Raw genomic sequence first — 25,503 nt, 5'->3', positions numbered from 1 at the left:
GCACGGGGATAGCCCTGCGCTCAGAGAATGAAATGAGACAATAGCAGATGGCCAAGCATGCAGTACAGTGGGATTAGCACTGGCCTCTCCTTTCCAGGGCTCTCCGCTATGGTTTAAAGTAGTTTTGTGTTACAGTAAATTTCTTATCTTTATAATAAATCACTGACCTGGAAAGTGTAATTGAGCATTTGAATCTGAGCTGCATTCAGAATCTGTGTTAAAATTGTACAGCTTCTTGCTTGATTGATTATAAATGGTAATGTAGCTTGGAGTTTAATTTGCTGACGCAGACGTTATCATCTTTCCCTTGTATGCTTCTGTAACTTCTCTTTATTTCACCTTGCCTGCATCTCCAGTTTCCTAGGTTTTGGTATTTAGAGTTTAGATTTATCAGTAGCAGAAAGCTAACTGATAATTGAATTAGAAAGTTTTCCCTTTTTGTGGTCCTAGATTGGTTCTTTAAGTCTCCTGTTATTTTGTTTTCGGTAGGAAGTCAGAAAGAATAGGTTCTTTATACACTCTATTTGTTTGCTGTAGAGTCTTGACTTAAGGACATGTTAGTTTCTTCACTTTTTCCATATCATAAAATGGAAAGAATATATTTTATCATTGAAAACAATATTTACTAATTTATTCTGAGAAAATTAATATTTTAAAAATTGTGCTTTTATTTTTAATAAGGATTAATTGTAATGTTTTCTAAATATTATTTTTAAATCACAAGCCAGCTGTTAATGAAGCTAAGTTGAAAGAAGAGCAGGTCAGGCCCTAATTGGATTTTAAGTTGGAAACTTAATATACTTAGGCATTAGAATTTTCCCTTTTCTTTCTTTCTTTATTATTTTTTAATAGAACTCAGTTTAATTAAAAATTTTTTTCCTCAGTGGAAAATATGTATAGCTAAATTCTTGAAATATTTTATTGAAAAAACAATGCATAGTAAATGAAGTCTGATTGATGGTAACTTTTCTGCTGGGGAATATGCTCCATATGGATTTACTTTGCTTCATATAACTTTTTTCCCCTCACTTTTTCAAGTAAACCTTAAGGAGGGTAGATAGTTGAACTTTCAAAGTCTGGTTTAACTTCCATTTGTCAGTAGATAACTTTTTAAATGATGCTGGTATTATACAAGTGACATCTTACAATGATTGAAGAATTATTCCCTAAAAAAGGGAGGATCTTAGTTTACTTTGTTACAAAATATCTTTTCATTATGATATGTTCCTTCTCACCATCCCTCCTCTTCCAGAACACCCCTCTCCAAAAAATAAAAACAATAAAAGAAAACACAACATGCCTCGTCCCTATCTTCTGATAATCTAGAAACAATACACTTTCGATATCAGTGATTAAAACAGAAAGAGCAATAGCATTGTAAAGATAGACGGGGGAGGAAAACCTCTCGCTGCATAGTAAACTACTGCTGAAGCTTAGTGGAGTAAACAGTCATTTTATTTGTGAATCAGGAATTCAGGAAGGGCTCTCTTGCGTAGTTTGTCCCTGATTTGTTTGGTGACAGCTGGGGGTGTCTGCAGCTGGGTGACCCACTACCAGGATGGTTTCTTCATTTGCGTACATCCTGCCTGGGTATTCCTTGGCCTCTGGCTCCGTGGCTCCTGGCCAGTTAAGGGTTGCGCTAGGAGTTGGTTTGGAAGCAGCAGGGGATTCCTTTTGTCTGTACTCTTTTGGTCACAGTAGTCACAGGACCTAACTTGATTTGGTGGCGGGGGCGTCAAGGAAAATACTCCACGTCTTACTGGAGGAGTGGCAAAGCCACTTACAAAAAAGCACGTGAAGTCGGAGACATTGTTGCGGCCGTCTGTGCAAAATATCTGCTCCAGCTGAATAAAAATGTTGGATAAAGGATTGAGACCATGAGGGCGAGATTTTGTTTGTGTGGTATGGTAACAAAGCTCTCACTTTCTTTTCTTCTGTTGTCGTATGACTTTTTTGTATATTTCCATGTTCTGCTCAGTGTTTAATCTCTTATTCATAGGACTTCTACTATCATCCATTGCTGTCAACAGAAGTCGCTTCAAACCAGAAGGAATTCTAAACAGTTTTAAGTTGTTTTACCCAATTGAGGCATTATCACTGGGTATGAAAATAATTGATAGGAAAAGGGTACAGAGGAATAAGGTGTGTGGAAAGGGCAGGCTGACAGCAGAAGGTGAATTAATGCTACGTATTCAATTTGGAGATCATCATAGGTGAGCAGCACAACCGTCTAGATGAAAACTTTTGCGTATGAGTGATCTAACGTGGAAGAGACGCCATCTAGAAGCGCGTCAGACTGAGTATGTGCGTGGATGACACAGTGATTGCAAGAGAATTTTTAAGTCCATTAAGAACAGAGAAACTTGACTAAACTGTTATTTGTATTTGTGTTATTTGGGGAATAACGCCAGATAAATCTCAGTACTAGAGTAGTTTCACGCTTCGTTGATGGATATTGGGAACCTTGACTTTTTTTTTTTTTTTTTCTGTTTTCTTATTCTGTCACAGAAACTATGCTTTTTAAAGATTGACGCTTCAAATTAATAGATTATAATTTCATTCCATTTATATCAGTGTTTCTTAATGGGGAAGGGAGGGACAGTTTTGTCTCAAAAGGGGCATTGTACAAGGTCTAGAAACATTTTTTGGTTGTAAAAACCCCTGGGTGGAGGGGGCGGAGGGGGGAACCTTGACTTTTAAAGCTAGCACCATGGGGTTAATTGGATTGATGCTTTTTTTTTCCTCCCTAATTGAGATATAATTCACATACCATAAACTTTACTAATTTAAACTATATAATTCAGTTGTTTTTGGTATACTTACAAGGTTGTGCAACCATCACTTTTGTCCAGTTCCAGAACATTTTCATGACCCTAAAAAGAAACCCATACCTGTCACAACCCCTATACTCTGCATCCACTGCCTACTTTTTGTCTTTATCAATTTGCCTATGCTAGACATTTCATAGAAATGTAATCATATAATAAGTAGCTTTTTATGTCTTGCTTCTTTAATGTTTTCAAGGTTCATTATGTTGTAGCAAGTGTCAGTACTTTATTCCTTTTTATGGCTGAATAATATTCCATTGTAATGAATATAGCACATTTTTTTTTATCCCTCCATCAGTTTCTGGACGTTTGGGTGGTTTCCACTTGAATAATGATTATGTTACATCTATGTACAAGTTTTTGTATGAACATACGTTTTTCATTTCTCTTGAGTTTATATCTTGGGATGGAATTGATGTTAACTTTACCTGTAACTTTTTGAGGAACTGCCAAACTGTTTCTAAAGCGGCTGAACCATTTTACATTTCTGCCAACACTAGTTATTTTTCTTTTTCAAATAGCCATTCTAATGGGTGTGCAGTGGTATGTTGTTGTGGTTTTGACTTCTATTTCCATAATGACTAATGATGTTGAATGTCTTTTCATGTAATTGCTGGCCATCTGTGTATCTTCCTTGGAGAAATGTCTATTCAGATCCTTTGCCCATTTTTTTTTTTTAATTTTTATTTATTTATTTATCCATCCATCCATGGCCGTGTCGGGTCCTCGCCTCTGTGCGAGGGCCCGCTCCAGCTGCGGCAAGTGGGGACCACTCCTCATCACGGTGCGCGGGCCTCTCACTGTCGCGGCCTCTCCCGTTGCGGAGCACAGGCTCCAGACGCGCAGGCTCAGCAATTGTGGCTCATGGGCCCAGCCGCTCCGCGGCATGTGGGATCCTCCCAGACTGGGGCTCGAACCCGTGTCCCCTGCACTGGCAGGCAGAATCCCAACCACTCCGCCACCAGGGAAGCCCCCTTTGCCCATTTTTCAATTGAGTTATTTGTCTTTTTATTGAGTTCTAGAAAGTCTTTATTCGGGAGATTCCATCCATATCAGATAAGTGATTTGCACATATTTCTCCCATTCTCTGGGTTATCTCTTCACTGTCTTGATAGCATCCTTTGATGCACAAAAGTTTTAAATTTGATGAAGTCCAATTTATCTGTTTTTTCCTTAGTTGCTTATATGTTTTTGACATCATATCTAAGAAACCATTGCCTAATTGAAGGTCACAAAGATTTCCTCCTGTGTTTTCTTCTAAGAGTTTTATAGTTTTAGCTTTTACATTTAGGTCTTTGGTCCATTCCTAGTTAATTTTTGTATGTGGTGTAAGGTAGGGATCCAACTTCATTATTTTGCATGTGGATATCCATTTGTCCCAGCACCATTTGTTGAAAAGACTGTTCTTTTCCCACTGAATGGTCTTGGGACCATTGCTAAAAATCAGTTGTACATAGACACACATGTTCATTTCTGAACTTTAAGTTCTGTTCCATCAATTTATATGTCTGTCTGTTTCCCACATCACACTGTCTTGGTTACTGTAGCTTTGTAGTAGGTTTTGATACTGGACACTGTGAATCTTCTACCTTTGTTCCTTTTCAAGATCGTTTTGGCTTTTGGGCGTCCAAAAAAAGAAGTAACCGCCTCCCCCCAACATCAGGTCTTTCAGCTGATCAACACAGGATGTCTTTTAACTTATTTAGGTTGTTTTTAGTTTCTTTCATTGATGTTTTGTAGTTTTCAGTTTACAAGCCTTGCACTTCTTTAAATTTATTCCTAAATATTTTATTATTTTTGATGCTACTGTAAATGGAATTTTCTTTACTTCATTTTTAGATTATTTATTTTTAGTGTAAAGACATACACGTGATTTTTGTTTATTGGTCTTGGGTTTTGAAACTTGGCTAAATTGGTTTATTATCTTTAATGGTGTTTTAGTGGATTCTTTAGTATTTTCTACGTATAAGATAAAGCCATCTGCAAATAGAGGTAGCTGTACCTTTTCTTTCCAATGTGGCTGCCTTTTATTTCTTTTTCTTCCCTAATTGCCCTTCCCTAATTGTCCAGTATAATGATGAATAGAGGTGGTGAGAGTGGACATCCTTGTCTTGTTCTTTATCTTAGGGGAAAGGTTTTCATTTTTCACCTTAAGTATGATGTTAACTGGGTTTTTTACAGATGCCTTTTATCCAGTTCCTTCTAAGTTCCCTTCTATTCCTAGTTTATTGAGTGTTTTTTATCATGAAGAGGTGTTGGATTTTGTCAAATGCTTTTTCTGTAGTTATTGGGATGATCATGTGGTTTCTGTTCTTTATTAATATGGTACATTATATGGATTGATTTTTGTATGGTGAATCAATCTTGCATTCCTGGGATAAGAGTGGATGTGTTTTTAAAGAGCCTTGTATTTTTCACCTGGAGAGATGTAGAAACTTGTTCTACCACCATTATCATGGAGGCAATAGGAATGGACCTGAGAGAACATAGCCTTTGGATAAATGCTTTATTTTCAAGTGCTAGGGTATAATATAAACAAGAAGCATTCAAAGGCTTATAGTGTAATGCTTTGTACAACACAGAAGTAATTTTGACTCTTATTAAAACATCATTTCTTTGGACTTTTAAGTAGCTTCGTGAATAATTTGAGGATTTATGTGATGTGTCCATTTTCTATTAATCGTATGCCATATTAATATTCTCAGAGTCTTGCAAGCTCTAGTTTGGAGTGCCCTGACTTCTGTTTTGACTGAAAACATATTTTAAACTTGAAAAATGGTAATTAACAAGTCAATATGGAAGGGTCAGATTCCTTTTGGGACAAAGGTTGTTCTTAGTAGTCTCTCAGGAGACCTTGTAGCAGGAACTTGTCAGAGTATAAATATTACATAGATAAATATCTAGAAAGAGGCAAAGGATTTGGAAAAAAAAATGCTTGGTCAGAGTTTTGAAGCACAGTTAATATTTTCTTCTGCTTAAAACTGCTTATAACTTGGCATGAATTAACTTGCATTGCATTCTCACCTGTGGGAATGCCTGTTTGGATAGACGCCTAGGTGCCTGTCAACTCTAGTTGAGAAGTGGAAATAATTAACCTCCTGAAGAAATTATTAAATCAAACTTTGATGAAGTAGCTTTTTGTGCTCTTCCTTCTCTCTGCCATACCGATATGTACACCCTCACCAGAAAAGAGCTTCCAGCATCAGACGTGTATTTTGTCCTTTGTCTGTTTTATCTTCCTGTAATTGCCAGACCTGCTTACTTTTTTCTCCTAACACTTTTTTTTTCCTGCAGGGGTTTTTCAGATTAGAAAAATCATTCAAGTTGACCAAGGAGAATTTACTAAATTTAATAAGATTCTTGGGCTTCCATTGCATATAGGTGAGGAACTGTTGTTTGGATCTGTTCTCCCTGCATCCCAACCAGGCCAAACTCTTACACAGCAGATTTGGTAACACAGTATCTTTGTAAAACAGCTAAGCAAGCAATTTTAAGTGAAGTGGCTATTCGTTTTAGAAAATATTGTGGGTATTTGAAAAGAATGCCACTAATTAATGATTTGTAACTTTTCTCCTACCCTTTTGACAATCTGATGAAAGCTGTGGGTGCTCTTCATGTAAAAATGCACATGGCTCATTTGTGTGGACTGGGATGTCAGACACACCTTGAAGGCCATCCCTGAACTCCTGCTTCAAAATGCCCACCGTTGGTGAAACAATCAAGTTGGTACTTGATTGGTCTCTAGGTTTTACAAAGCCATAAAATTATGTATATGGTTCAAATACAGCATAAATTGAGAGCAATTACAATTTCATGTTAAATATTATTTAACTAGAAAGAGCATACATAGCTGCTGGGTATAATGGATGCTGTGATGAGTGACCCAGATCCCTGCTGAGGGTTGAAGGATGTATTCCCCCAGGTGCTGGAAGTATCCCCTGTGGAGATTGCGTTGGCTAAAGAGACCTACCTTGTACAAGGCCACATCCCTTCCCATTGGTATCCAATGATTGATCCTTGTAGGGTACAAGGGCTTGAATCCATTGCCCTGACTTGGGGCAACTCTGAAAGGTCATCGCAGATTCAGAGCTCCCCATGGGGTTGTCTGAATCCTTTGGGACTTCATGGCAGCCTAATTTCTCCCTCTGCACCATCATGCTCCCCCCCACCCCACTTCCTTTCCACTGGTATTGATCCCAAGAGCACCCTCTAATTTCTTGAACAATAAAATCTGTCTCAAGGTCTGCTTCTTGGGAAACCCAGCCTTGTCACACTAGGATTGACTTTTAGTACAAGTTAGCTTATTACTTCAGGCCATAAAAGTAGGCCTGGCTAAAATAAAAATTGAGTGAGATGAACTTGAATTTAGACTTAAAATATGTGAAGCATCCTATTGCTGTTTCCTTTGGACCTTATATTTCAAATAGGTTTTGCAAGTCTTGGTTTCTCTGGATTCATTTGTTATCTCTCAGTCTTCCTTTGGCATTGCGGAAAACCCCCCAAGTCTCTGACAGCTTGGTTTGGTCCCACAGTATGAACCTGTGGAAGGTGTGGGTTAAATAGAAACGCTCACATGTCCCACAGAAACCCCTAGAGATTTCCCATGTTGGTAAGTGCATATGTTAGGAGAATCTCTCTTATCATGATCCTAATCATATTTCTTGTAAATCCTGAGATTTCTCAGATAGGAGTTAGAAAATTATTGCTTTTGTCATTATCATTGAAATCATGTATGTCCCTTCGGAATATTTGAAAAATGTGGAAAAGGTATAACAAGGAAAATTCTATGTAAAAATAAACTTTTCCTTCAAATTGGGATAATATTGTACATTTTGATAACTTTTCTTTTTCATGTAATGTTATATAATAAAGAAGTTTGCATATCCTTAATTAATCATCAAGTATATGAACTGTAATGGTTGATAGAGCATATTTAATTTAGCTAGCCTTCTATTGTTATGTACTTGATTTTTCCCGACTTTGTTATTGGTAATAAGTAATACAAAGAATAGTGGTTCTTTGTGGGGGGATGGGCAGAAACTAAGCCTAGTGTGTCTGCTTTAGTTAGTTACTTAAAAATACTGAGTTCTTTCATCACTAAAATGTAGTGAACTATTAGATCTAAGAGTGTTCTATCTATTGTTATCGCACAGCTTCAAGGGATGCCATTCGTATAGGTGTGAATTGAGGTCCTAGGTGCAGTCTCATCATTGCCGCTGCTTCACAAGGACAGCCACCGTGGATTTATGGGTCCTCTTTTTGTTTTTTTGGGTTTTTTTGAGCAATTTTAGCATATGAATATCCGTCAAGTTTTTATATATGCCTGCCAGATATAAAAAGAAGTATTTGAGCCATTTCCTTAATTGTCTACCAAGCAGATCTTGACTAGCAGTGTGACCTTTGGTCTCACCAGCTTTTGCTTCATATTATCCAGTTATTTTAATTCAAGAGGTCCCTAGTTCCATTATCTGTACCATGAGCAAGTCTATCAAGGAACTTACTTTCCCTCCCAGCAATTAATAAAATCTAACCGGAGCAATGGACTCTGTATTTGCCTAAAGGTCATACCTATACTTCCTGTATAGTTCAATTTGAACAGTTTTTAAGATAAAATACAGAGGTACTCTGCTGAAGTTTATTACTTTGCTCCAGACGCGCAGGCTCAGTAATTGTGGCTCACGGGCCCAGTCGCTCCGCGGCATGTGGGACCCTCCCAGACCAGGGCTCGAACCCGTGTCGCCTGCATTGGCAGGCAGATTCTCAACCACTGCGCCACCAGGGAAGCCCAAGTTTATTACTTTTTAAATGTTCTCGTCTTTCCCATCATAAGAATACAGTTGTATTTTAGAATTGAAAGGAATATTAGTGGTCTTTGTCTTGTAGGTAGGTAATTAGAAAGAACAAGTAACTTGCCCAGTGGGACATAGCTAGCTATTTATTCATCACGGTAATCCGTCCATTACTTATATGATGAGAGAATAGCACAATTGGGAGGGAAACTCAACCAAAGAAGTAATTGGTTGTCAGCCAGAATCTTTGCTGGGCTTATTAAAGACACTAAACAGTCATTGAGAATATAGATATGGGAGTTTTAACAACCTAAATTGTGTTTAAAACACTGCTTAGAGTTCCACATGACTTTGTTGCTCTTGTATCCTCTAATCGTTGGAAACACATAACTGGACAAGTAAAATTTAGAGACCAGTACAGTCTGGGCAAACCCTGATCATTTTGGTAAAGTATTGTTGTGCCTTGTTAGTACATTTCACAGGCCTGCAGGATGGTAGACAGACAATTGCGTAGATCAGGGGACTTAGTGAATTTTTCCTTTTTAGATTCCATTGATTACTGTAGATCTCTTTTGTCAGCTGATTATGACCAGTTCATCCAGACTGTACTTTTACCACTGATACTGAGAGGTATTATTAACCAAGAAGGTAAAGGTCAGAGCCTTTCTGAGTAACTTGCTTTCCACAATACATTTGACACTGATGGCTGCTTAGAACAAGTGTGGAGGCGTCATCCAAAAAATTCTTTCCTTTAAATGATGTTCCAGGTAGCTAGGTGACTGCAAGGAGTATTTTGGGATTTCTTGTCCTTAGAACTACATCCTACAGGAAGTCCCTTCTACGTTTGCTCAGTGATTAGGGCCTCAGCAGCAGAGCAATCAGTTCCACTTGACTAGGAATAAATCACCCACGTTGAACCATGATAGTTTCTGACAACTGGCAATGCTGATAAAAACCAAAACAAAAGATGTTAAGAAATCTGTGCCAGTGTGGAGCTGGTGTGCAGATTTGATGGATTCACGTGCAGCATGCATTCTGCGTTAGTCTTCCTCCTCTTTCATCGGTTTTTCTCTCTTTGTAAAATAAAAATTGTACGAGAAGAAAGGCTCTGTATCATATAATAATTATTTCGATTTTCTTTCTAGCCCAGTTAACAGAGTTATACCCTAATTAGAGAGGTCATTTTAAGGAAAACGCCTTCCTTCTCTAAATAGTTATTTAGAAAGTGTTTCCTTCTTGAATTCTTCACTCTTAGTTCTTCTCTATGATTTTAGGCTGTATGTATAAACCTGATTGACCCTTCCCCTCCCTATTCATCACCAGGGACACAGATAATATAGACTAAACACCAATTCCTTCGATCTCTGCACAATTTTACTCATGCAGAAATTGAATACATGTTAATAGCTGCTTAATGATTTCTTCTTAATACAGATCGGTTATGCATAAAGTAGGAAGAGCCCATAGAATTATAAAATACATTATTTTCTGCAACAATTTTTTATGAATTTTCAATATTACTAAGTATAAGTTATTAAAGTAAAAGAAGAAAAGCTTTTTTAGCTATTGTTAAGTGCTCCTTAGTCCGTGTGTATAAATAAACTAGCCTCCTTCTACCCCTTGAAAGGCTAAACAGACTGTCTTAATACTATCATGATATTGATCCTGATATCAAGTACCTTTGGTTCTGCCCACCAGCTTTAGTGTGTTATGTTTGACTATACACGGAAGTACATGGAAGATGCTCTTCTGCATTGGCAGTGGTTTGGTACCTCCACCCTTCCTTCTTTGCTTCTGTAGGGGAGAATATTTTCATATGTGACCGTAGTAATAACATTGTGTTTATTGATAAACACTACTTAATAACAAGGAATCATTTATGGAAAGATGCTTGAGACATCTTTGTGTGATTCTTCTTCCCCCCCCCCCCGCCCCCCATCATAGAACATATTATTTATAGCACAGTGATTAAGAGTAGAATTCTGGAGCTAGATTGCCTAATAATTATAGTCTTGTGGCGGAGCTTCAATAGTTGTTATACATAGATTTCTGAAAACAGTGCCTGATACATACCACGCTCTCTGTGTTAGTGGTGCCTCTTGTCACCACTGCCGCCGCCTCCTCCACCACCCCCATCACGAGTAATTTTTTGTTGTTTTTATCATATTGCCATTTTAGGGATTCTGTGGTTTCTGTTTCTACAAAATGGAAAGTTTTTTTCTTGGGTAGATATTCTGAGCATATTTAAAGGAGTATTTTTCCACTTAGCATGATTCTGAAGCAGTCATCTTTATCATTAATAGTCGAGTATGTGCATAACTGATCCAGTTTTTCTCTTAGCTGTTGTATTCAAAGCTTTTGTAAATAGTGTATTTTAGATCCTGTGGATAATTGAACTTGGTATAGAATGGGATTTCCACTATATAGTTTATAGAAATTGCATAGTAAATACTGAAATGGTGTGATATGGGACTATTAGGGTGAACAGTTTTCACAGCCTCTATATTGGATTAGTTAAAAGAAGAGAATAATGGCAAGATTAATATGATAGCATTCATACACCCCTTGGTTAGCAACGTCTGAACCCAGAGAGCCTTGATCACAAAATCACGATTTTGAGTCTCAACCAAAGTGAGGATATATGAAAGGAGTTTTCAGTAGGATTCAGCTGCTGTCCATCATGATGCTGGGTAAACGGAAAGTGCTTTGTACACACCCATCCTCCCACACACCACACAGAGCCTCTTTTGGGTTAATGCTCTTGCAGCTGGTTTGCACATATCTGTATCTACTGCAAGTCTTCCTTGCCGATAGCAGCTTGCCCAAAGGAGACAGCTCTAGTGAGCGCTGCCCTTTCTTCACCGTGGAATGGCTATTTCTGCTCTCCAGGAATAGCCATCCTCTTCCTCCCCTCCAACTCAACAGTTTAGACAGCTGGCTAATTGGATAAGAAAGTAGCTTAGGGAGAACTTGTTAATGGGGATTTTACCTGGTTTAGCAGCTTCTGCACCTGAGTATATCAGGAAAAGTCTTTTTGTTTGTTGGTTTGTTTGTTTGTTTTTGTTTTTGCTGGCAAAGAATAATGGATCCCTTTAATAGTTGGACTACATACAAATTATACAAGTGGAATTGTTAACAGTTAACATCTTAATTATTTCTTAGATGCTTATGATGGAGGAGAAAGAAGGGTATAATCCTTATTATGCATGTAAGGGCTGTTTGTATATTAGGTGGGCTCATAAAACAAATCTCTGGTTTCTTGTATGTATAACTTGGTTGGTTCTATGAAGTTTTATTTTTTAAAAAAGGCGGTTGTACTGCTCTTTCTTGGTAAAAAAGTCTAATCAACAGAATGATGATATCTTTTTTGTGTGTGTAAGGTTTATATGTCAGCAACTAGGATGACCCGCACAGCTGGTTAAATAGGTAAACACCAGGGCATTGCCTCCTGTATGTTATGGAGTACTAGATTTTTAAGTGGCAAAATCTCTTTAGTGGTTGTGAATTTACCTAAGTATTGATCCATATGAGATTCCAATAGGAGTGTCTGATTAAACTAAAGGAAACTAATGCTTTTCATATGTGATGGTCTTTTCTCTCACAGTATGCTTTGGACTTTATCGGCATGGAAAAGACTGGAGCCAGTTGCAGTGGTTCACCTGTAGGATTCTTCCTTCGTTAAAGAGTGAAAATCCAAGCCTGACAGTACTCATGGTTCCCTATTCTGAGTTCGCTGAATCTTTTCGCTTAGCTTATTTGTTCTGCTGTGGAATTCTCAGGGACTGTAGAGAGGGACCTTTTTTTCTTCCCCTTGGAAGAGGGGAAGAAAATGTGTATAGAATGAGTAATAACAATATGGTTGGAGATTCGTGTTATAATGTATAGATAGATGAAAGAATGGAGATAAATGTATAGATAGAGAAAAGAATGGGAGATGTGTATATGTATGTATGTAGATCAGTACTTTGTTCATGTGTGATGGCATACAGACTGTGGTCATCTTATTGTCATGGGGGTAAGAGCAAGAAAGTCGTCCCAAAGCAGATAACATTTATGTTGCTTTTTGAAAGCCATGTGAAATAAACCAGCTAGTTCAAGAGTAGACGATGATATTATATTCTCCTGCTTCATTTTTCTCTGTAGGACTTATCACCATCCTACATACTATGTTCATTTCATTCATTCATTCCTTGTCTATCGTATTAGGATTAAGCTCTTTGAGGGTAGGGATTTTTGTCTGTTTGGATTAATTCTATATCCTCAACACCTAGAAAACTGCCTGGCAGCGTAGCTGAATGAAAGAATGAAGTTTGTGAGTTTTAGAATAGTTGTCTTACTTATTTTCCTTTTGCTTATTAAGAATCTCTCTCTACAGTTCCTCCATATTTTTGCTTACTATTTTTCATTGTGTGTACGGGAGTCTCCCTAGTGATAATATGCTGTTTCCACACTATTTCACAAACCCATCCCCTATTTTCCATCTCTCTTAACTCACTTAGTTTCCAAACTCTCTTACCTGAATTGATACGCTCTCCTAGCTGTTTTCATGTCTCTACGTAACTCCCCTTAGATATTGACTATCTTCTCCACAGCTATCAGAATTATCAGTCTGAAATACAGAACTGACCGGACTGTTTCTTTGCTTAAAAGTCCCTAATAGTCCCCATCTGTCTAGAGTAAAATGTGTGCTCGTTAGAATGGCACGGAAGTCCATCCATAGCTTGGATTCAGGTACATAAAGTCCCCTTCCCATCTTATAATGAAAATGGGTCTGTTCATTTTTCTTTGTGTCACTAGTGCCTGGCATGTAATAGAGAATTCACCAATAGTTTTTTGAGTAAATGAATGCGTACTAGGGTATATGAAGGAATGAATAACTATAATAATAAATTTCATTGAAAATGCTTGCTGTTGAAATAAAAGATGATATAAAAACCTAACTTGAACACTAGCATTTAAGAACAGTTATTCTGGGCTTCCCTGGTGGCGCAGTGGTTGAGAATCTGCCTGCCAATGCAGGGGACACGGGTTCGAGCCCTGGTCTGGGAAGATCCCACATGCCGCGGAGCAACTGGGCCCGTGAGCCACAACTACTGGGCCTGCGCGTCTGGAGCCTGTGCTCCACAACAAGAGAGGCCGCGACAGTGAGAGGCCCGCGACCGCGATGAAGAGTGGCCCCCGCTCGCCACAACCAAAGAAAGCCCTCACACAGAAACGAAGACCCAACACAGCCAAAAATAAATAAATAAATAGGTTTAAGAACAGTTTTTCCTTTTTACAGCTGATTTGTTTTTCTTAGCATCCAGCTGTTCAATTTGCTGTCCTCCCTCAGCATTTTTTAAAGGAATCTCTCTGGGCATTTACACTGTTGCTTTGGAAGTAATCCAGTTTCTCATGGCTTTCCTCTCTGTAGGTCTTCCCTTTATCCCCATCCCTATATGTTGGGTCTTTTCTCCCTAGCTACTTTCCTTATTTCTTTATAGAGATTTATGACTCTGCATGTATGACCATACCCATGTGTATGTCTTTTCTCTCTTCTGGCTATAAGTTCTCAGTTTAAAGCTTTGCATGAAGTTCTAAGACCCTTAGGGTTAAATTACTTCTACAGAGCACACACTGACAGCCCTGATCTACCTGTTTCCAACTTAAAATGATTTTTATTGTGACTGTTTGTATTTCTCTGAATTTCCTTTTTTTCCCCCCTTAAATGTGTGTGCACAACTCAGATTGAAAAGCTCCAAGAGCAACTTAGAGATAAGGAAAAGCAGATGAGCAGCTTGAAGGAGCGAGTCAAATCCTTGCAGGCTGACACCACCAACACTGACACCGCCTTGACTACTTTGGAGGAGGCCCTTGCCGAGAAGGTGGGTGACTGGCCCAGACTCCTCACAGACACATTTCTTCTGCCTTCTCATTAATCTGAAAGTCACTTTAGTGATGAGACTTGATAGAGGAGACAGAAGAAGTCGCTTTGGCAAAAGGGAAAAGAGCTGCCTGTACTGTTGCTGACGTACCCAGTGTAAGGGAAAGAAGATTCGTTTAGTTGTTGCCAGTTTAAGCACCTGTTGCTAGGCAGGATGGATTCCGTACTGGAGGACAGTGGCTGAAGTTTCTAAAGAATCAGCCATGTGCTCCCTGTTTACTATCTTCTTTTTATGTGTATGGTCAGCTAGAATTCGGTGATGTGGGAATGTCAGACGCTGACCATCAGGAGGCAACATTAGTTCTCTTTTACTGTGCCGCATTGGGATCTAATATATTCATGGGTTTTAGTTATTAATACAGTGTACTTGCTGTTTTTCTAGTCGTGGCCTTGCCACTTCATTTTGCCTTCATGAGCAAACCTAGTTTTTACAGGAATGGTTGACTAAATAAAGAAGTGGCCCAACATGACAAGTGTTAATGTCTTGGAGGAGGTTTAAGGACTCTTGGTGGGGCATTTTAATTGGATTCTTCTTCTTATTTTTTCTTTAAGGGATAGGGTTACTGTTCCTTAAGCCTCTTGGACTCAGAATGTTTCAGGCTTCCTGCCCAGGGATCAAGGCTTGATCCCCGAATATATTCAGAAATAATACCCATAAATGTACTTAAATTGCTTCAACTTTCAAACTTCCTGAGTATCTGTTGACAGAAGTTTTAATGGTTTCTCTTTTCTTTATCCTTCTTTATGCTTTAAGCTCAACAAATCATAATCTCTCCAACCTCCTCCTGTTTGCTGTGTGAGTTGTGAGTTGTTTCCATTGCTTTGTAGGCAACATGTGAATTATATATAGAAAAGAAATATTTGCTACTTATTGTCCTTAGGGTATATGTATAAGTTTTTTGTTGCTTGGGATTTGAATAAATGAGATTATTCCAAAAGAATACTCTAGGGACATCTAATACTAATTAAGGTTATAGGAAAAGAAACCTAGGGGAATCAAAAGAACAAAACCAGATGTATGTTAGGGCAAGATAGGTTGGAAGGTTGAATTCTTTACAAGGTCAATTATTAACGACCTATCACTGTCTTTTGAATGGAGGATGGAAGGGTGAAATTTTATCAGCTAGAAGCTGAATTGCAGTCATATGATAGAAGTATGAAAGGAATTTTCTCATGTATTGATGTGCTCTCTTATCAGGAGCGGACAATCGAACGCTTAAAGGACCAGCGGGACCGAGATGAGCAAGAAAAGCAGGAGGAAATTGATAACTACAAAAAAGATCTTAAAGACCTGAAAGAAAAAGTCAGCCTGTTGCAAGGCGACCTCTCAGAGAAAGAGGTCAAGATCACCAAAATGGAATTATTTGGTTTGCTTAGCCAGTGCATTGTGTGTATATGTTGTTGGTGTTTACATAATGCGTATAAAAAAAGGGTCTGTTGGAAGATTTAAAGAATCTTCTTATAGCAGGGATTATTTCAGGAAGCTTTGCAGAGATATAGTAGATGGAATCATTTCTTTCCTAAGTCTTACCTCTTACCTCTTGCAACTGTTATGAGTTGGCTTCTTACTTGCTAATGACGTTTTACAGATCCTAAAATAACAGTATTTCTCCAGTTACATTTGGAGAAATATTGTGCTAATGGTGAGAAAGCTGATAGACGAACGGCATATGCACAAGGAGGACAGTTTATTTACATCAGCTCTTAACGATCACCTCAACATTGGCAGAGAAATCTTAAATGATTGTTGACCAATTAGGTGACTTAATAGACTTTGATTTTACTTTTGAAGAATCTTGTCGATGTCACCTAAATAGCAGAAATGCCTAATGCCTTGTGATCAGATAATAATGAGCTTTAGGGACATTCTCAGGGTTTTCTTTCTAATATCTTTAGGAAAATTCATGGGAATTTGTGTTTCTAATAGAATGTTTCTTCCAAAATTAGAAGAGAAGAAAAAAGTCAGTGTAGCTACTAAGGTTGACTGCTTACACTCACAAAGCTTGATCTACTTCCATTTATTTTGTGGGAATGGATATGTATTGGTAGAGCTCTTTAAGTCACTATTCAGTTGGTATTTCTTGGGAATTCATTCTGTTTTAGTTAGAACTTGAAAGCCAGAGCTAATGTTGTTGTTCTGTATTTCATGTTCTTGAAGTGGAAATATGTCAGTATATGCTAATGGAAAGAAACTACAAACCACCAGGAAAATAAATTTAAGAATTTAAATCTCCATTTTGTTAATAAATAGTATTTATTCTAGATGTATGTTGCTTCTTTTAGGCTTCACTCTTGGATCTGAAAGAGCATGCTTCTTCCCTGGCTTCCGCAGGATTGAAAAAGGACTCACGGCTTAAGACACTAGAAATTGCTTTGGAGCAGAAGAAGGAAGAGTGTCTGAAGATGGACTCGCAGTTGAAAAAGGTTAAAGAAAACTTTTCCAATTTCTTGCTTTGCTTTATTTATTTTTTTTAAGTTTCTGCTTTATAACAAAGTGAATCAGCTATACATAAACATATATCCCCATATCTCCTCCCTCTTGCATCTCCCTCCCATCCTCCCTATCCCACCCCTCTAGGTGGTCACAAAGCACCGAGCTGATCTCCCTGTGCTATGCGGCTGCTTCCCACTAGCTATCTGTTTTACATTTGGTAGTGTATATATGTCCATGCCACTCTCTCACTTCGTCCCAGCTTACCCTTCCCCCTCCCCGTGTCCTCAAGTCCATTCTCTACATCTGCGTCTTTATTCCTGTCCTGCCCCTAGGTTCTTCATAACTTTTTTTTTTTTTTAGATTCCGTATATATGTGTTAGCATACGATATTTGTTTTTCTCTTTCTGACTTACTTCACTCTGTATGACAGACTCTAGGTCCATCCACCTCACTACAAATAACTCAATGTCATTTCTTTTTATGGCTGAGTAATATTCTATTGTATATATGTGCAACATCTTCTTTATCCATTCATCTGTTGATGGACACTTAGGTTGCTTCCATGTCCTGGCTATTGTAAATAGAGCTGTAATGAACATTGTGGTACATGACTCTTTTTGAATTATGGTTTTCTCAGGGTATGTGCCCAGTAGTGGGATTGCTGGGTTGTATGGTAGTTCTATTTATAGTTTCTTAAGGAACCTCCCTACTGCTCTCCATAGTGGTTGTATCAATTTACATTCCCACCAACAGTGCAAGAGGGTTCCCTTTTCTCCACACCCTCTCCAGCATTTATTGTTTGTAGATTTTTTGATAATGGCCATTCTGACTGGTGTGAGGTGATACCTCATTGTAGTTTGGATTTGCATTTCTCTAATGATTAGTGATGTTGAGCATCCTTTCATGTGTTTGTTGGCAATCTGTATATCTTCTTTGGAGAAATGTCTGTTTAGGTCTTCTGCCCATTTTTGGATTGGGTTGTTTGTTTTTTGATATTGAACTGCATGAGCTGCTTGTATATTTTGGAGTTTAATCCTTTGTCAGTTGCTTCATTTGCAAATATTTTCTCCCATTCTGAGGGTTGTCTTCTCATCTTGTTTATGGTTTCCTTTGCTGTGCAAAAGCTTCTAAGTTTCTAGGTCCCATTTGTTTATTTTTGTTTTTATTTCCATTTCTCTAGGAGGTGGGTCAAAAAGGATCTTGCTGCGATTTATGTCATAGAGTGTTCTGCCTCTGTTTTCCTCTAAGAGTTTGATAGTGTCTGGCCTTACATTTAGGTCTTTAACCCATTTTGAGTCTATTTTTGTGTATGGTGTTAGGGAGTGTTCTGCTTTCATTCTTTTACATGTAGCTGTCCAGTTTTCCCAGCACCATTTATTGAAGAGGCTGTCTTTTCTCCATTGTATATCCTTGCCTCCTTTATCAAGAATAAGGTGACCATATGTGAGTGGGTTTATCTCTGGGCTTTTTACCCTGTTCCATTGATCTGTATTTCTGTTTTTGTGCCAGTCCCATACTGTCTTGGTGACTGTTCTTGCTTTGCTTTAAATAACAGCACAGTAGAAAACTCTATAGTGTCCATATGGAATAACTTACCAGTGGAGTAATAATCTCCTAAAATTCAAAATACCATTTATACCTTGATTAATTCTCTTGGCATTCTTATCCTATTCTACTTTACTCCTGAGAGTCCCCAAACTCTTAGAAAATTGGCAATTCAGAGTAAGATTAAAATATGCAGCTCCTTTATAGATGAAATGTAAGACCACAATGTAAAAATCTCAGTTATCTGATATTTTTCTTCTATTAGCATTAGGCTTCCTGGAAAGAGATAATTTAACAGTGATAGTCACCCATACTGGTGAATATTAGAATTTGGTACAGGTATTTACTATCCATTTCATTGATTTACACCTCTCTAATATTTATATGGCAGTTTGTGGTTTTCAAAGCACTTTCATACTTATTATCTCTGAGTTACCAACTCTGATTAACTGGGTCCAGTTCATGTGATTACTGATGAGAAGGGGGCCCAGCCTAGTCTTGAGACTTGGTGGTGTTCTTTTGACATATATTGGGTGTGTTCAGCATGAACACCTTGTGATGAATCATTATTTAGGGTATGCCAGAAATGAAGTCATATTCTTAAGCTAAGGAAAGGAAGAAAATCCAGTAGCTTAAAGTTACTTTTGAATAAGTAGGAAAATACTTTTTTTGAGATTAACTAATTCAGATTTGGTAATTGACTTTTTTCCCCCTCACTAAAGAAGTGGAGGTAATTTTCTATTTAATACTGGAATATTGAAGGTAAGACTGTTAGATGTATTTAGGATTATGAAACTGAGCAGTAACTGTCAAGAGTAATAAATGTTATTCACTAATATTCCAAACTCGCCTATTTATGGCAATCCCACATTTTCTCTTCGTTTATTTTTAATCTCCTTGTTATGATACTTCTATAGCTGGCCATTTTTATGATCTCTTAAACTTTGTGTTTAGGTTCATGAGAAAAAATAAAGTTCTCTTTGGGTAGAGGACTTGGTGGCTTCCCCCTACTCTGATTTATTACTTGTTTTTCTGCTAATTGCCATTTAACTTTTCGTATTTTCCCTTCTTTCATTCTGGACAACTGTAACTTTTCATTTTAATTAATTAGTGATGTTTTCCTATTACACTGCTCCCACAACGCCCTCCTCCAACCTAAATATAGGTTGCTCTAGAGTTTGCAATATACATTTTCACTCTTTTCTTTTTCCTCAGCTTTTTCAATGCCAAAAATTGTAGATATTTAAGGTGTACAACATGATGCTTTCATCTATGTATGCATTGTGAAATGGTTACCACAGTCAAGCTAATTAACACATTCATCAACCTTAAATAGTTACCTTTTTTCGTGTGTGTGGTGAGAACACTTTTTAAAAATTGTAGTATAATTGACATATAACATTTTATTAGTTTCTGGTGTACAGCATAACAACTCAATATTTGTATATATTGCAGCATCATCACCACAGTAAATCTATTGAACATCCATCAGTATACATAGTTATAAATTTTTTTTCTTGTGATGAGAACTTTTAAGATTTATTCTCTTAGCAACTTTGACATATGCAGCACATATTTATAGTCACCATGCTGTACATCACATCCCCAGGACTTACTGTTTTGTAACTGGAAATGTGTACCTTCTGGTCACCTTCACCCATGTCGCCCACCTCTGACTCCCCACTTCTGGCAGGCTACCGGTCTTTTCTGTGAGCTTGGTCTTTTTGTTTTTGTTTTAGATTCCATATGTAAGTGCAATCATAATGACATTTATCTACTCTGTCTGACTTATCTCACTTAGCACGTTCTCAAGGTCCATCCATATTGTGGCCAATGAAAAGACTTTCCCCCTTTTTTATGGCTGAGTAATATTCCTGTGTGTGTATACATACATACATACGTACATACCACATTTTCTTATCTATTCATCCACTGATGGACACTTAGGTTGTTGAGAACACTTTTTAAGATGTATTCTCTTAGCAGATTTCAAGTATGCAACACAACATTGTTAACTAGAGTCAATATCCTATACGTTAGATCCCCAGGACTTATTCATCGTATAACTGGAAGTTTGTACACTTTGACCAACATCTTCCCATTTCCCCACCCCCAGCCCCTGGCAACCACCCTTCTACCCTCTGCTTTTCTGAGTTCACCTTTTTCAGATTCCACATTATAAGCAAGATCTTACATGTTTTTAATATGTGGCATTTCCTTCTCATTCTTCTTTGGAGTGTCCATTTTTCTGCTTACATTGCCCCTCTACTCTTGGGTGTTGTCTCCTTTTCCCCTTAGCGCCTTTAACTATTTTTTAAAAATATTTATTTATTTTATTTATTTATTTTTTTGTCTGTGTTGGGTCTTAGTTGTGGCATGCGGGATCTTCATTGTGATGCGCGGGCTCTCTAGTTGTGGCGCACGGGCTCCAGAGCGCATGGGCTCTGTCGTTTGTGGGATGCAGCCTCTCTAGTTGAGGCGTGGGGGCTCCGTAGTGGCGGCGCGCGGGCTTAGTTGCCCTGCGGCATGTGGGATCTTAGTTCTGTGACCGGGGATCAAACCCGTGTCCCCCGCACTGGAAGACGGATTCTTAACCGCTGGACCACCAGGGAAGTCCTGTGCCTTTAGCTATTTATCATAGTTACTTTAAATTCCCTGTCTGGTAATTCCAACATCTGTGTCAAATATATGAGTCTTATTTTTTACTAGCAGGGGCTAGAGTGGGAGAAATGCCCTTTCCCCAGGTAGGACAAAGCTCTGTTAAAATTTTTACTCCTGAGGGTCTGTCTTTGGATAGAGTACACTTTGGGCATATTTCACAATTGTTACTCTTCCCCTCCTGCAGCCAGAACCACAAGGGGATTTTTGTTGGCTCTTCACTGTGAGACCCTGGTGTGGTTCCTGGATTAAAGCCCATGAAAGTATGGGCCCCCCTAAAACCGCCGGCCCTGGGACTTTCCTCACTCGTTTGCTTGTACGTCCACACTCAGCCCCCAGCAGTTCCTTAAACTTACCACTTGAGTGTTTCTGCTCACAGCTTCTGCTCCAGGTGAGCAGATCTCAGCTTCAGCTCTGTGGGTTTGCCAGTGTCTCTTGATGTTGGAGGGGTAATTTTTCCTGTGACCTCAGTTCTCTGATAGGTCCTAGAAAACTCATTGATTTTCTGTTCTTCAACTTTTTCTTGTAAAAATAGTAGTGATGACTTCTGAGTTTTTTACATGTTGGAACTGAAATTCCAGTAGCTTCCCGTATGGAACAGGCCTACTCATTCTTGTTTTATGAAGGTATTTGTATGAATTTTGCTGTTTAGAATAAAATCTAAAATAATAATATAATAAAAACAATATATTAATTATATTTGGGAATCAGCTTTAGTTTTATTCATTAACACATAACTGTTTATGGAATCAGTAAGTTAACCTATGCCCAGGAATTTGAAAGTAGATCACAGAGATCTTAATTAACAATATACCTGTCTTATACAGCTTTTTCAGTTCTGCTAGATGTTGAATGAATTTGACTATTTTATCATGTCTGTTTCTAAACTTAATTTATATTGGAAATTGCCTTATTGAAAATAAAAAACCCTTTGACTTTAAAAAAATGTCTTAAAATAAATGAGAGCATATTTCCTAATGTAAGATTGAGATAAGAGTCTAGTAATAAAATGTAAGACCCAGAATAATTGTTAAAAATCATATTTCAGATTTTATCCCATTCTAGTAGATAAGTGCTTCCCTAGCATTATTACATTTTAAAAGCAGGGCAGTGAAGTAAGTCAGACAGAGAAAGACAAATACTGTATGATCTCACTTATATGTGGAATGTAAAAACCAAAAACCAACCAAAAACTGAACTCATAGATACAGAGACCAGATTGGTAGTTGTCAGAAATGGAGGGCTGTGTGTGTGTGTGTGTGTGTGTGTGTTTGTATAATGGGTGGAGGTGGTCAAAAGGTACAAACTTCCAGTTATAAAAAAAAAAAATGTAACTGTGTAGTGATATTTTGTCTATGTAATATTTAAGCAGAGAAGAACCTTATAAATTGAAGACTAGCTATTAGATGTTTGATAATCCCCTGTTGAAATTGGAGTATAGGTGGCTTTTGGGGACATGGTTTGCCCACTGCCACTGTATGTATATCTGATAGAATTTGGACATTTTCTTTGTAGGCACACGAGGCAGCATCGGAAGCCAGAGCCAGTCCAGAGATGAGTGATCGAATACAGCAATTGGAGAGAGAGATTGCCAGGTACAAAGATGACTCTAGCAAGGCCCAGGCAGAAGTTGACCGCCTCTTGGAAATCTTGAAGGAGGTGGAAAATGAGAAGAATGACAAAGATAAGAAGATTGCTGAGTTGGAAAGGTAAGGAAAGGGAAGCTGAAGAGGCACTCTCTATGTTAGAGAGGTTGAAGGATGGTTTTAAAACTATGTACTTTTCGGGACATATTTTTCCAATATATCTGCCTCTCTGAATTTACTTTATTACCTACTTTTTATTCTAAGTCAGTGTAACCTCACTGTTGCAGTCTCTGAATGGCAACACGGAGTGGGAATAGATTGGGAAGCTATGGACTTCAGCATCATTGATTGGAAAGAGAAAGTATTCATTGATTAAGAAGTTGAAGTTTTCTACTGGCTAATCAAGAGAGTGCAGATAGCCACTTGCTCTCTCATTATTTATTTATCTGTTTAAGGAACAAATGAACCTCAAGTTTAAGGAGTTAAAATTTTTAATTGGTTTAGACCTTTTATGTTGAGCCGTTGCTCTTTTGGGCTGTGAATTTTTAGACTCTGTATTGTGGAGAAGCAAGCTATTACATTGGTACCTCGGTCAAATTTAGAAGGAGGGACATTTTGAGGACAAGTTAGGAGACTTGGATGTGATTTTTTATTGAGCTCTGACTTTGACTTCTTCAGAATGAGCTTTGTTTAAACAGAACCAGCCAGATAGCTCTCTTGGAATTTTCTTTGCCTTTTTTTCTTGTTAGGGTATTTTGTACTAAAGATAAAGCGTATGCCTCTTGGCCTCTTCCTTTACACCATGTATTTAACATAAATTCACAAGTGCATAGAAATAGTTCTTCCAGTAGAACTGCATTAATCACTGTATTCTGAACAGTCAGAGAGACTGGCAGTGACAGAATGAAGTCATTAATCCGTGTGACTCCTTTGAGCCTGATTCTTAGAAGAATTTTATTTTCATGCTCTTGAATGTTGGGAAGTAGTAGACTACTTTCATAAGTTGTTTACTAAGTTTTAAATTTTTAGGATATTGGGAGACTTGATATTTTCCCCTAGAAGTAACTTTTTCCTCTTGTTCTGTACCCATAGAATTTTGATTTTCAAAAAACTAAAAGGATAAAGTCCAACCCTCACAATTCTTCTTCACTAAGTTGAAAGTGTGAATGAATGAGCTGATCACCTACTCATTTGTTTCCTCTTATTTTGATATTAACTCTATTCGTGTTTTCTGGTCTGGTTCTGGATAAGATGGGTGGATAAAGTTCTTTAAGTCAGAATTAACAAATTATCAGAGTCTCAAGATTAGATTATGTATGTTTTTTGTACGTCTTCCCTGTTTGCACTGCATCTTTACCCCCAGCACACATGCACGTGCACACACACACACACACACACACTCTCTCGTTACATACTTACATAAGTACATGCCTTTCTTTGCTTTTGTGTCACCCTGAAATCAACAGCAGTACTTCATAGATGTAATTTATTTTTATTTTATTTATTTATTTATTTATTTTTTGAAATCAGACCTTTATTCAGATCTTAATTTCATAGATTTTAAAATACGATACTTCTGGGCTTCCCTGGTGGCGCAGTGGTTGAGAATCCGCCTGCCAATGCAGGGGACACAGGTTCGAGCCCTGGTCTGGGAACATCCCACATGCCGCGGAGCGGCTGGGCCCGTGAGCCACAATTGCTGAGCCTGCGCGTCTGGAGCCTGTGCTCCGCAACAAGAGAGGCCGCGATAGCGAGAGGCCCGCGCACCGCGATGAAGAGTGGCCCCCGCTTGCCACAACTGGAGAAAGCCCTCGCACAGAAACGAAGACCCAACACAGCCATAAATAAAATAAATAAATAGAAAATAAAATAAAACAAAATAAAATAAAATAAAATACGATACTTCTGATGGATTAGTGACTTCCCACTAAATGTATTTCAGTCTTTCAGAAAAGAAATTTCTTGATAAAGTTTTATTTTTCAGTTTGATTTTTTTGTGTTAGAACTCTGCATTGAAATTATTGCTTGCTATTCCAGATACCTTGCTTGAAAAATGTTTCAATTCATTTTTGGACCCAGTACTGATTTTGGGAGATGGACGTGATTTGAACGAGAGTAAGAAATAGAATTAAATCTATATTTGATATCCAAAGCACACCAGATAGCTTTTATTAGCCACTATATTTCTCACATTTTGGGAAAGAGTTGTAAATGATCTGTTCTTTCCACAGAATATTACTTATAAATTTGAACAAGTACTATAGAATTTTGTCCTCTGGTCCTGTAACATTGTAATCTTATTTTAAGATTCGACACACAGTTTCCTGGCTACCAAGAAAAGAAACAGTTTTAAAAACTCAATTGCTACTGGCTTTGTAGTTTGTTATTGAGCAGCATAGTTTAAGAGGGGAACAAAAGATGATTGGAATTATTTTATGCCTTTTCTTCCCAGAGTTTTAGTACTGAGCTGCGTGTGCGTGGCTGCTGTGTTTCTTACTAACCGTTTGCTTCTTATGTTGCTATTCCACTATTTCCTGGGTGTGGGTGTCTGGCTCCCTGTCATTCATCATCTGAGTTTCTTCACCTTTCTTTTGGCTTGTCTTATCCTGGTCCTATTCCATTGGGGTTTTGGTCTCTGTGTCTGTCTGTGTTCATATCCCTCTTGGCCATGCTGTTTCTCAGAAAGCCAGCCTCCCGCACTTTGTACCTTCCACGCCACATTTCTGTCCCTGCACCGTCG

General features: G+C 38.0%; 1 protein-coding gene across 5 annotated transcripts in view; it reads left to right on the top strand.

The window, feature by feature from the left end:
- The first annotated feature begins 916 nt into the window (after positions 1–916).
- The window catches only part of ERC1 (ELKS/RAB6-interacting/CAST family member 1), a 285,407-nt gene continuing 260,820 nt past the window's right edge, over positions 917–25,503 (top strand). Inside the window, exons 1-5 of one of the 5 annotated variants that reach the window (XM_036866387.1) lie at positions 917–2,213; positions 14,344–14,481; positions 15,739–15,879; positions 16,824–16,964; positions 22,693–22,886. In XM_036866387.1, coding sequence (XP_036722282.1) covers positions 14,386–14,481; positions 15,739–15,879; positions 16,824–16,964; positions 22,693–22,886 — 572 coding nt within the window. In that variant the 5' untranslated portion in view covers positions 917–2,213; positions 14,344–14,385. Of the gene's footprint in view, positions 2,214–10,120; positions 12,323–12,365; positions 12,930–14,343; positions 14,482–15,738; positions 15,880–16,823; positions 16,965–22,692; positions 22,887–25,503 lie in introns of those variants that run through there. The other 4 variants (XM_036866383.1, XM_036866384.1, XM_036866386.1 and 1 more) reach the window with 4 other exon arrangements.

The sequence above is a fragment of the Balaenoptera musculus genome, chromosome 10 (assembly GCF_009873245.2).
Source record: "Balaenoptera musculus isolate JJ_BM4_2016_0621 chromosome 10, mBalMus1.pri.v3, whole genome shotgun sequence".
NCBI classification, from domain to species: domain Eukaryota; kingdom Metazoa; phylum Chordata; class Mammalia; order Artiodactyla; family Balaenopteridae; genus Balaenoptera; species Balaenoptera musculus.
This window is presented reverse-complemented; position numbering and strand designations above follow the sequence as displayed.